This window comes from Zosterops lateralis, assembly GCF_965231275.1.
Source record: "Zosterops lateralis genome assembly, chromosome: 10".
Lineage (NCBI taxonomy): Eukaryota > Metazoa > Chordata > Aves > Passeriformes > Zosteropidae > Zosterops > Zosterops lateralis.
The window spans coordinates 6,041,243-6,053,877 of NC_139770.1; the positions used below are offsets into that span (position 1 = coordinate 6,041,243).

Here is a 12,635-nt window from a genome sequence, read left to right on the forward strand (position 1 = left end):
ATTCCTTCTGGTCTGGTGGGTGTGGCAGCACCTCCTTCTTTGTGGTTATGTAGAACAGGGTTTAATGGCATTATTTTGATCAGGAATGCTCATGTTCCTAGGCCTGCCAAGGACTTAGAAAAGTTATAGAAGAGGCTCTGTTTATAGTTTCTTTACTTTGTTGTGGCTGTTTGTTTTCTTTGTAGCCTTTTTATCTCTTTCAGCAATACTGCCTGAAGTTATTAATTAGGTTTCCTACCTCAGTGTTACACTTTTCAGGTCACTGGGATGTGTCATAGTAACAAGCCCATTAGGATGAATGATGTGTGTTGTAATTTCATCACTGTCATCAATAATGTATTGCAGTTTTCTGTTTAGGAGTGTCTTTTTGTTTTGTGGGGGTCAGGCTGACTGTGTGAATTATATTTATAAGATAAAATAGTTGAAGATGAAGGTAGATACTTAAGCAATTAGGCCAGAGGCTGGAATTGTTGTTTTAAGGGTGTAGGCTACAAAACCAATTTGTGTTCAGGAATGTTTAAGTAATTGAATTTCACAGTGTAAATTAAAGTCTCTTGCTATCATTCTGCATGTTGTGGGCACATGGTGATACCTTGTGTCAGTGAAATGGCTGGGGTTTATTTTTCAGTCCCTGTGTAATCGTTAATGAAAACACTTTTCTGACTTGTAAAGGCTTGGAAGTAATAAACTGAACTGACCATTTTTTTCATTTGATGAAGCTTCAACAGAGATAAGAAGTAAACTTGTATAAATTGACTCTCATGAACATGCATAAAGAGAGAAATCATTCTATGCAACAAAGGGGTGGCATGGCTTGCCAAGCAAAGATAAGTAATTGGAAAATACAAGATCCCAGTGAGAACTCCTAGCAGAAAATCTGAAAAAAACAGATGCTGTGTTATGTTACTTATTATTATTTGCGTACATAAAAATATAAATGAGATTCTGTTATACTATGTAATCAGCTATTCTGAAGTCATGTCATTATTTCAGAAGTTAAGATACTATTTTAAAATTAAGACAGTAGACTGCTTGTCTCATTCATCAAACAGCTAAGCTCTCATCAGACACTAATGTGCCCTCCATTCAGGTGGGGTGGACTAGCAATACTTGCTTTCACTTGGCTCACATGCCTGTGTATTTACTGTGGAATCACCAGTGGTTCCAAAATTACAGCAGTAGATTTAAATTGTATTAAACATCCTTATTAGGGTTGGGGTAAACCATCTTGTTTAGCTTGTGTGCCTTGTTCAGAGCACATTTGATGATGGGATGTGAGGTCTGTTCCTATCCACCACCAACATTGTCTCAGCAGCCCCCAAATGTTCCAATGTTCAGACCATCCTCTATTTAGGGTAATCTGAGGCAGTCTGAGTCAGTGTTGCTTTGTCTAAGTGTGTGGTTGCTGTTTTAAGATGTTTTTATGAGTTGACTTAAAGGAATAGAAGGATCCCAACACAGATCAGGGCATCACCAGTGTTGTAGGCATTTGGAGTAGAATTCCAGCTCAGTCAAACTCTCCCAGCCACCAGCAACCTGATCTCTCCTGAGGGTAGAAAGAAATGTGATTATCTCTAGCACTGGCCTTGCTGTTGGAGGTGTTTGAGGGGCTGTGAGGAGGCTCCTTTCTCCCTGTGAACTACAGGAACTATAGAGGAGAGCTCTTCAAAAGACTGGTACTCCTTGCACTGATCTCAGCAGGAGTCCCTGAACTGAGGCAGAAAAATCAGTCCCTGTTTGAAAAATGCAGTGTTTCCCATAGCACAGCCTGTCCTTAAAAACCAACCAACCAAGAGTTTATCTGGTTCTCACATACACTCATTTACTGTATCACAGAGACTGCTTTGGGACAGTCCATGAGATAACTTGAGTCTCCTTTGAGTATGAGCTGCACCATGGTTAGGGAACAGGGAGTTGTCCTGTGGCTGCTGAGGAAGTTATTCCCACATCTGCCTGTTCCTGCCCTCTTGGTGGGGCTTTCTGTCCCCACTGAGCTGTTCTTGCAGGTACTCCTAACCTGTTCCTGTCCGAATGGTCTCTGTCAGTGATGACCTATTGTTTAAACTGTCTTTCTGCTGCAGTGTGGGATTCAAACCCTCTCCCTCCTCTGTTTAGATCTCCAGTGCATTGCACTGCAGACCCCTTGAAGTGTCTGGATGTATTGCTGTCAGGGGATGAAAACCTCATCATGCCTTCTGCACACTGCTGGGTTTGGATGTACACCCAATATTGGGGGGTAAAAACACAGACAGAAGAATTGCTTTATAAGGACAGGAGTTATATCTTTGGGGGAAAAATGGCCTCTCATTCAAAACATTTTTTAAAGCTGAAGAACATGGCAAAAGGTTGTGGGTGTTCTGTGTTGTCATTTCTTGGGCTGCTTTGTTACCTTTCTCCCAGGCAGAGTTGCAGTTGGGTGACTCATAGAATGATAAGAGGCACTTTCATGTTCATCTGTCTTCTGTAAATAAACTTGGCCATTCTATTACTAATTTGGAGTTGCCATTTGGCCTGGTCTTTCCTGCCATTAGGTTACTAACAAGGTGTGTGAGCTGTCCTGTTTCTTGCTGGGTTCTCCATGAAACAGCCTCTCCCCTGCCCTGAACACCTGTCCTCTATTTGAGGATAACGTCCTGCACCAAATCACTGCAGCTTTCCTGTTTCAAATTTCATTCACTTCTGTTTGCAATCAAAGGAGCTCCTGGGTGGAGATTTATGATATTTATGTGCTCCTCTAATTAGTATAATGATTACACCTGTTTTTGGATAACATTTATAGCCTGCTTCAAAGAGTCCCATTAAAATCACTGAACTAGCTTTGAATTTTGAGCTTTCCATGCCTCATACAGGAACATTTCCAAGGGATCACACAATACTCTTACATCTGTTTCTCTATAAACCATTAAAATTTTTTGCAGATATTACTGGAAAACACAGATTTTGTTTCATACAGGTTTAGCTGTGTGTGCTGTTTCTTTCCTCTGGTATGGGACATTAAAGATGGGTTACTCTTGTTCTGAAACCACAAAGGATTATTGATGAAATAAAGTCTCTGCTGAAGGCAAGGAGAGTTTTTCCATTGGCTTCAATGCAGCTGGAATTTCACCTCTGAAGTGAGAAATAAATAATGTAAGCAGATAGGAAAAACAAAAACAAAACAAAACTTTTGCTGAGAGTTCACAGCAATAACCAAACTCCTTTTAGAGGGCGATAAATGGAATTCACCTGAGACACAAAATCCTTCATGAGGGGTGTGATAGGTCTAGGCTCATGCTTTTGAATAAAATCTTGAATGGTCAAAGAGGAATGTGAGATTTGTTTGATGAATTTAGTAACTGCTCCAATGTAAGTACACACAGTTCAGTGAACAGATTCAGTTTATAGAGGCATAATAAACATGCAATTGTCTCTCAATCTGCCATGGGTCAGCTTTACTGTGCATAATATGTATCATCTGTAAGCTGTGGCTGATACTTGCAGGGTTTCTTGATGGCATCTGATGGATTGTTTCGGAGTCAAAATTTTACCATTCTCCCCATTGTTCTCTTTCAGAAATATTCTTTACAGACTGGATGACAGAACCAGCCAGTTTTCAGTATTGCTGGAGGCACTGGAGCACTGCAAACTACATCAGTCAAATGAGACCATTCAGGCAGCCTTGTCAGCGGTGCTGAGCAGCATCAGTTCAGCTCAGGTTTACTTCAAAGCAGGACTTGATGTGTTTGAGACTACCTTAGCTGGAAAGAAATGAGAGGATTCTCTGCATTCTAAGACATTTGTTTACAACTGGCTAAACAAAAGTTCAGCTTGGACCAGAATTGCTCTGAGGATCAAACGTTGCTCAGCCTTTCCTTCAGCTGGCGCTTAAAGGTACTGCAACATGTGGTTTAAGAAATGTAAAACAGTATTTTTGCACTGTTCACACTATATCTCAAATGTCTGTTCCTGAATGTATAAAACCTAAAGAGAGGGAATAACACTTCAGAGGTGATTTTTGGAAGGACATCTGCTGTATTTTTGTATGTAAAGTATGTTTTTATGACCAAGAGCTCAATCTTGCGGAGTACCAAGCACGTCCTGCCATGTGCTGAAGCCCAGGTTCTGAGACACCCCAGGTGTGCACCCAGGGGAGATTTCCTCTGTCAGAAACATCTGACTCAAGTTTCTTAATGTTTTCAGCAAGCTCATCTTCTTCCTTACTCCATTCAGAGTAAGTAGTGGAAGGATGTGGTGTTTCCATGGGTATCCAGCACCGGAGTGGAAATGCACAGAACACCTTTACGGGTGCAATCCAACACCTTTACTCCTGTGGAACAATAAATACCTCAGTTCTGACAATACAGATAAACTTTGATTCTTCCATTTCTGTATGAAAATAAAGAGTTGTTTTCTCTAATGCTTCATGGAGAGGAAATTTTTGTGATTATTTCAAATTATTTGAAAAGTGTGAATCAGTAATTACACTCGGACGGAAATGCTTTGAATGTTTGTGCTAAATGAAAGAACTGCCTTGTCTTTATAAGGCTACAGGCCTTACAAATTTTCACCAAACATTCCCAAAACATCTCACTTCAAGGTCTCTAAATTCCCAGAGAGCTCTAAATAGAAGCAAGACCTCCAAGTCCTGGGAAAGGTTTTGGGATTCCATCACTCTCTGCCACACCTCCGGCTATTCCAGGCTGGATCATTCCATCAGGCCTGGCATATAGGACCTGGATCGTTGTCAAAAAAGCACAAGGAAAACATACATTCATTCCCTGCTGTGGAACCAGGAATTCAAGTGTGGAGGCACAAGCTGCTGAAGCATATTGCAGAGCTAAAGTGCAAATCTGTTTTTCCATTGGTAGAAGGCTCTAATCACACCATTGCCTCTTGGCCAAAGTAATCTCAGTGTCCTCTGAAGGGATGCTATACACATTTGAGAACTGCAGGTCTTAATAATATAAAGAGTTGAAATTGTTAAGCCCTATTTTGGGTTTTACAATCTCAAATGATTCTAGGTTTGGAGCTTAGATAATTAATTTTATACTGATACCTTAGAATTTAAATATAATTTATTTGATGGAAATGTTAAATGTGTTGTTGTTACTCAGTTTGCCATGTAAACATTACAGGAACATTTCAGGTCGCAATAAAAATGGAAAAAAGTGTCTGTATTAATGTTTAAAAATTGCCTTCAGGAAAATTTCTGAGTGCACAATTTGGTGAAAAATTTTTTAAAGTTCACATAGCAAGAAATGAGCTGTTTACAGACCTGGGTTTCTGTTTCCAAAGTCCTTAGCAAAGGGGTCTCTCCAAGCAATGGCCCAGGACTGGGTGCACACAGCTGTGCTCTTGCTCCTTTTCTTCACAAGTTATGATTGAATAGTGGGCAAAAGCCCCCCAGGCCTGGCCAGAGGCAAAGCTGTGCTGTGTTACAGCAGCCCCTGCAGTGGGAATTTGTTCTGCATGGACTCAGACATCATTATCTCCCAGCTTTCCGTGGCATATGATCAGCAAAAGCTGATGGAGTTTCTTTTGCTAATGCTGACTAAACAGTTCTGTTAAGTCCAGAGAGAATTTGGCTTCTGGAGAGTAACACTGTTTATGATGTAGGTTCACCCCCTTGTTTGCATAGTTTTTATTACTGTAAGATATAAGTGGTTGGAATATCCACATTTGGATTGTGTGATTATTTTGGGCACTTGGGGAGGTACTGTGTATCATCCTACACTTGAATTGTGTTAGCGACAGGGACGAGTCTTCTCTTCTAGCAGTTCATTGAGTGACATAATTTCTTTAGAGTGCTGCTTCACTGTGGAGCTTTCAATGGTATTAAATGATAAAGAGTCAGGTGCCATTAGGAGACCAAAAAAAAGAGAGATTAACACTTTGTTAACTCTACCAGGTGAATTTAATAACTGCTTCCTTATCCTTAGAATGTTCCACCAAACCCACCTCTAATCCAGCCAAAGTGTACTCAGCAAAATCAGTGAAATCAAGTGGGAGCAACATCCCTCATGGATGATTTCTCAACCCTGTAATTCCAAAATAAAATATTTATTTTGTTTTCTCACTGATGTCCTTCTGTAACCACTTCTAAAATAGCAGACTCCAAAGTACTCCACTAGAAAAGCACTGCTATTGTAAATGTCTGTCTATTCCAGAGACAATCAGATGTCCTTGTTGGTGAGATGAATCAGATGATTGTAGGCTTTTATTTCAATGTTCAGATCTTACATATAAGTGAGTGCTCAGTGATAATATTTGTACCATTATAGCTTTGAAAAAAAAAAAGCACTTTTGAGCCATATCCTTCCATTGATTTTTAAATCCTACCTATTGACTTTAAGGAATTTATAGCAAGTTAAGGTCCTAAGTACCTGGGTGCTTCTAACACAGAGTTTTTGCCCAACCAGGTGTGGAACATCAGCTAAAGGAAGGTGTTAATAAATCATAGCAGCTTACCCAAATTGACTTCATTCCTGGGTTGTACTGGAACAAACAGAGCACCCTTAAAGGCAGAAGTGTGTTTGCAAATTGCCTGAATGATACTAAAAATGTGTTAGCTTTTCAGAGGCATCAATTGCCAGAGACAGTATAACAAATGCATTGATTGCTGCTTAATCTAGAGTCATGCTCACAGTGACCAGAAAATCCCTGCAGCCTGCAATATTTGTATGTTGAGACAGCTGATAATAAAAAGCCAATAAGGCTTTATTAGTATGTATTTTAAAGAGTCCATAAAAAAGCTAAAGTACAATCAAGTCAGATGAATAGAAAGTACATGGGAGCTGGATTTTGAGTACTAACCTTAAAAAAGGCAGTGAATTGTTTTTATCATCCAAGAAAAATAGTACCTCTGTGAATATGCAAACATACAAATGCCTTGTGTCTTCAAAAGGTTGTGCAAACTTCAATTTACTTGTAGTGATGTAATACATCTGCATAAACACAGATGTAAATAACTATGTGAGAAAAATTAGCAAACACTTTGCACTGCCTCACTTACCTTTTAGGAAAGTATTTCAGTCTAGAGCTGTGAAAGGAGGCACTGCAGCTGAGCTCAGTTCTTGCAGCAGTAGGTGGGGAAAGGTTAAATCTCAGGTGTTACAGAAGGAACCACTGGAGGTCATCTATTCCAACCTCCCTGCCCGAGCAGGGTCAGCTAAAAGCAGCCTCCCAGGAGGGGCTGTGTTCAGATTATTGTTGAATCCTTCCAGGGATGGAGATTCCTCAGCCTCTCTGGGCAATCTGTGCCTGTGCATGGTCACCCTCACAGGGAAAGTGTTTTATTCTTCCATGGAAACAGCTCCTCCAAATTTCTCCTTCTATTTCTGAGTTGTTAAATTATTTTAATTTGTTTAATTGCAAACATTTAAAAGGTAACCATCATTTCATTTAGTGAAAACTCTCTGACACCATCCCTAGGATTTCACAGGTATAATGTGTTGGAAAGTTTGTATGAGGAGTTTTTCCTTCAAGCCATAAAGTTGGGCTTTTTTAAGTCATAGAAACTAATGTCCTTATCTTTTGAGGCCTTTTGTACAGTTCCTGTCCCCAGTCATGGCATTTCTCTATACTTTAGGAAGCTGATGGAGAACAAAAAATGCCTTAGGAAATGCAGGGAAGGAAATCACCCATCAGCACGTGTGTAGCTATAAATGCATCAATTTTTTATCAAGTTTTTTAAGTTTACCCAAACTTTGGGGGCTCACTGTGGCTTGTGTTGAGGGGACAGGAAGACAAGGTAATTGTATGGCTTATTCTGGCTTTAAAAGCTGTTAGAGGCTATAGAAATGTCTGGTCTGTGTTGTCCAAGGAGCAGTTCAGGTTTCCCTGGCAGGCCCTGCCGTCTGTATCACTCAGGGGTGGGCACCTCTGTGCTGCTGTCTCAGCAAACAAATTCAGTGTGGGAGATGTTCTTTCCCTTTTCCACTCTATAACATTTTAGCAGTGTCACACCAGTCCCAGGAAAGTGAGTGATAGGAAAAAAAATTTTGTTTCAAGAGGCCTGAGTTTGGAAAACAGCCTATTAGTGTTCAAAACAAAGTTCAAAACAAAGTGAGGTGTTGTCTTTTGAAGTCTGAATCTATGGAATTTGAGATAGGGTCTCCAGCAGCAGAAGTAAATGCGTCAAATATAGAATACAAACATATTTGTGGTCTATTACATGTTATAATAATGATAAAAATTACTTGGATACCAATGCAGTGATAGTTTTGGGTGGGTTTAACCATCTGGCTGTTTTTTCTCCCTCTAACACCATCTTCTCCAATCCTCTGCATTCACCTTCTCTCACATCTTTTTGCAATCCATCCTTCACCACTTTTTTTTCTCAGCCATTCCCACTGGTTTTCTGTCTCCATTCTATTTCCTTATCATTTCTTAAGCTCCCCTTTAATTTGCCAACCACCAAGTTAATCCCTCTCTTTTCTCTCTCTGATCTCAGTCATGCCTTTTGTTCCCCATTCAGTTCTCAGCTCACCTCCCTCGAGTTTAAATTATTATTCCTGGTACAGCTGACCATAATAAAGAGCTCAAAGTGGTGGAAATGTCCTTCTCAGATCCAAATGGATAAAGTGTAAGGAGACATCATCTGTTAAATTCAAAGTATTCACTTCTGAGTACATGCAAGCAGCAGGTTTTCAGTTATAACTTGACTGAATGGAAACAGATTTTTTTCCTGTCTTCTTTCTCTCTAATGTCTGGACCAGGAAATTCCCTCAGAAATAGAAGTGTAGAAAGGTGATAATCTTGAAAGTTTTGAAATAAACTTTTGAAGTTTATTTGAATCCAATTCTGAAGCTGGATGAATAAAAAATTACAGACAAAGAATCAGAATTGGTACTACCTGTCTACAAAATACAACGGGCACTATCTAAGCATGGAATTCTTCTTTCCTTGCAGGAACCATCCAGCATTCTCTACATGTTGGCTACATACCAAACCTCTGTGTGTAATTATGCTGTCCTACAGTGTTTTACATTATTGAGGATGACAGAGAGTAAAGCCACATGCACAAACCTGTACTCAAACATGCACATTTGAGCCTAGGAAGTGCCTAAGAATAATGAATACTCATAGGAGGCAAAGGCTTTAAAAATATCTAAATTAGACTGTGTGTTTACTAAAGCTGTGGTGCTGTTAAGCCTTTGGGTTTTTCCTAATTATAATCCCACTGCTGCTGGGTATTTCTACTATTGCTCATACACATTTGTCATAACTGGAGAAAATGTACACCTGCATGGATTTGCAAAAAAGAAAATGTTGCCCCTCAGTCTTACTGACCTTCCTGGACTGTTTTTTTTTTTAGCAGGGTTGACTTTACCATAATTACTTACCAGGGTACTATTCCACAGAGGCAAGGTCAGCAGAATTTGGCCACTATTCATGGAATTTCCCAAAAGATTCGGTATCATAAAATGAATTATTTCTGTTTAGTCTATTTTCTTTAGTCTCTCAGCATAGATTATTACAAGCAAAATTGTATTTTTTTTTCAATTGGGAGGAGTCTCTTGGTTAATGTTAAGTAAGCCCAGAGGGCAGAATTATGAATGTGTATGTACAAGTGATATAATCTGGAATTAGCTTTAAACCTATTACAAATGCTGGATTAATGCAGACATACTTTTATAAACTTCACAGGTTGGAATTGATACAAGGACTTAATTTAAGAAATTTAATCAGAATAAAGGCGTGGAACAGCAGTTTTGCTGTGTAAATGTAGTATATGCTTCCTCATCTGCCTAATCCATTTGGTTAAAAATAATAGGGCTTTATTTAAGCTGCTTCTCTCTGATTTACTTTCCAGCAAGCCTTTGAAAACGAAGTCTTGGTCTTTCCTTTTCTTTTAAATGTGTGCTGCCTTTAATGTTTATGGAACAATTCTCAAGTGTTCAGACAGTGTAACACCACCTTGTCTGATCACTCGTGGATTATTTGATAGGATTGAATGGAATTTCAAAGTGTGGTTTTTGGAAGAAGGTTCTTTACTGACTGTTACTATATATGATATATACTAGAGTGACTGCCTTTACCATGCAGTGCTATAGGTGTGCAATGTGATGCTTTGAGGCACTCATTAAGGAGAATTTTTATGTTTTTTCAGGCGTTTTGCAGAGATGTGTTAATTTAATCCCATTAGAGGCTGTACTCCCCTGACCATGCTGGTGACAGAGCAGTGCAGTACCAAGTGCTCTTAGCACAGGTACATGGAATATTGGGGGTATATCCGAGCTCTCAGTGCATTTCCAGTTTTTAATTAATGTCCCACTTTGCTTTTGTGTAGCACAGTCCTGATAACAGTGTGAGTGACCCCAATGAGAGGTGGATGGGTCTGACTTTTTTGATGAACTTGCTACAGAAGCTGCTGATGCCCCTATCCTTAAAAAAAGTAAATAAAATACTTGGCAAGGACTTCCCAAACATTTGGTGTTTTCAGCCTGAGGATTCTGAAATAGTTTTGAATACTGCTTGGTTTTTTTTCCAGGCAGTCTCATTTCATGTTCTCAGCAGCTGAAACACCTTGTAGTGTATGAATCCACTAGAGGGGAAATAAGGAGATCCTTAATATTTTATACTCAAAGCAAATAAGATGAACACAAATTCCCTGTGTTTTCCATTTGCAGTTTGCATGAGTTAATATGCAAGATACTCTTATCACACATACTGTGTGTGATTTGGTATTCTGAGACAAATAGAAAATGAATGTGATTCCCTATCCAGACGAACTATATTGAATTCAGGGAATGTTTCACATCCAAGCATCTTAACTGTGTGAGCAAGCACAAGTTAAGGTACTTGAAACAGATACTTTTGGGGGTTTTAGCAAGGTGTGGAAAATAACATTCTTCTGTTTCAGGGCAGATTTTATCATTGCATCCATCCACAGGTGTGTGTGTTAATGTATTGTGTGTCCTCATTGCTGAACCTGTGAGATTAATAAGTGCTGTTATCAGTGTCCATGCTCAATACAAGCTGAGTATTTTTTTTAGTCAGTAGAATCTTTCAGAGTTTACCTACTCAGATGGAATATGCAAGTATTTCTGCCTTTTGTATGCAAAAGAGCAGCTGTCAAGTTGTGTTACCTTTATCAAGCCTTGACACAGAATTTGAGACGCCTGAGTGATGACTCTGTCATTCCATCTACTTCTACATTTTCACCTCATAAAATCACATTGCCAAAAAATAGTAGCTAGTCAATGCAGAATATTAAGTAACTACTTTCTTTTTTGTTGTTGTGTTGGGGTGTTTTTTTTGGTTTTTTGACCATGAAATAATATAAACTTGATGCAGTGATTTCTGGAAACCAATAAATATCATGTTGTGTGGAAATGTGCAATGAAAGGTTGATTTTTATAACACTTTATAGAATGTTGAGTCTGAATAAAACAGCTTATTTGCAAAAATTAGTTTACTTTGTATCAATTTGTATTTTTATAGCATAGTGCAATAAAAAGAGAACGTTGGCCATTAATGTAAGTAGATTCTACACACTTTGATTAAGAGGCACATTTTGTTTGTCCTCTGAATATGATTTTTGGAGTTTGTGAGAGTGTTTGTACAGAAGTCACTGTGGGCTGGAATTCAGTAAGAGGCATTTTGTGAAAGCAGAGTGAGTTAGACAATGTTTTTTATCCATGGTTATATTGTTGCCAGAAATTAAACTGGAATATGAAGATGTGTATAATGTACATTGCACTGAATGGCTTGGAATTATATTCATTTGCCTTTTTTTTTTGTTTGCTTTTCTTTCTTATTTATAATTGCTTCTGCCAGTAAGCTGTAGCATATGCCTCTCAAGCTGCTGATTCAGTAATGGAGATCCCAGGGCATTAAAGCATAATGGGAAGAAGCAACAAGGAAAGGAAGGAAAAAAAAAAATCTAGACAGAACCTCAGAAGCTGGGATGGGATAATTTACTGACAGGTAAATTTTGAATTTCCACATTTTTTGGTGCTGGTATATAGAAAGGTCAGATATTCAGGTAATTGGTCTTTCAGGTGGGAAGGAATTGTCCCTGTATTTCTTTGAGAACACAGATTTTGAAAACCAGTCAGAGACTTTGGGTCAAATACACAGTATTCAGGGTGAGACTCCTAAAATATATAAAAGAAAGCTACTGAACAGCCTCATTGTTACCTGAAGAAAGAAACCAGTCCATTCTGAAAATCTTGATTATATGTAATATTCAGATTATATGAAATTGAGATGAAAACTACATTTTCCTGTAGTTCAGAGGTCTAAAGATTATAAGGTGGGTTTTAGCTCAGGAAAATATGAATTCCATTTTTTGCTTATATTACATGAGAGCTTGGAGGCTTTCACGTGCTTACAATGAACTTGAGAGGTGTAATAAAATAGTGCCATTGTAAAAGAATGTGTATTTCCAATTTTTATTTCCCATTTGTGTAGGATTTTTGTTTTGAAACTGCTTTTCCATTCACCATATTGAAAGGAAAAGTAAAAGGAATACCTTGTTAATATGGCTAGATAGTTAACCTCATTTGATAAATTAACTCCCTATAAAGTGCAGCTCTGACTGGAATATCTCATGTAATGTTAAAGACTAATTTGTGAAAAAATATTCCTTCAGGATATGTTTCCTTTAAGCCTTGTAGACCTGTGCCATGAAAATAAAAGCCACATGTACA

At 38.6% G+C, this 12,635-nt stretch overlaps 1 protein-coding gene across 7 annotated transcripts in view; it reads left to right on the forward strand.

Annotated features, from left to right (window-relative positions):
• Nucleotides 1–11,716, forward strand: part of NAALADL2 (N-acetylated alpha-linked acidic dipeptidase like 2) — a 423,667-nt gene extending 411,951 nt beyond the window's left edge. For all 7 annotated transcript variants that reach the window (XM_083868730.1, XM_083868733.1, XM_083868731.1 and 4 more), the window contains one exon: nt 3,553–11,716. In XM_083868730.1, the coding sequence (XP_083724856.1) occupies nt 3,553–3,751 (199 nt within the window). In that variant the 3' untranslated portion in view covers nt 3,752–11,716. The remainder of the gene's footprint in view (nt 1–3,552) is intronic.
• The last annotated feature ends 919 nt before the right edge of the window (nt 11,717–12,635 follow it).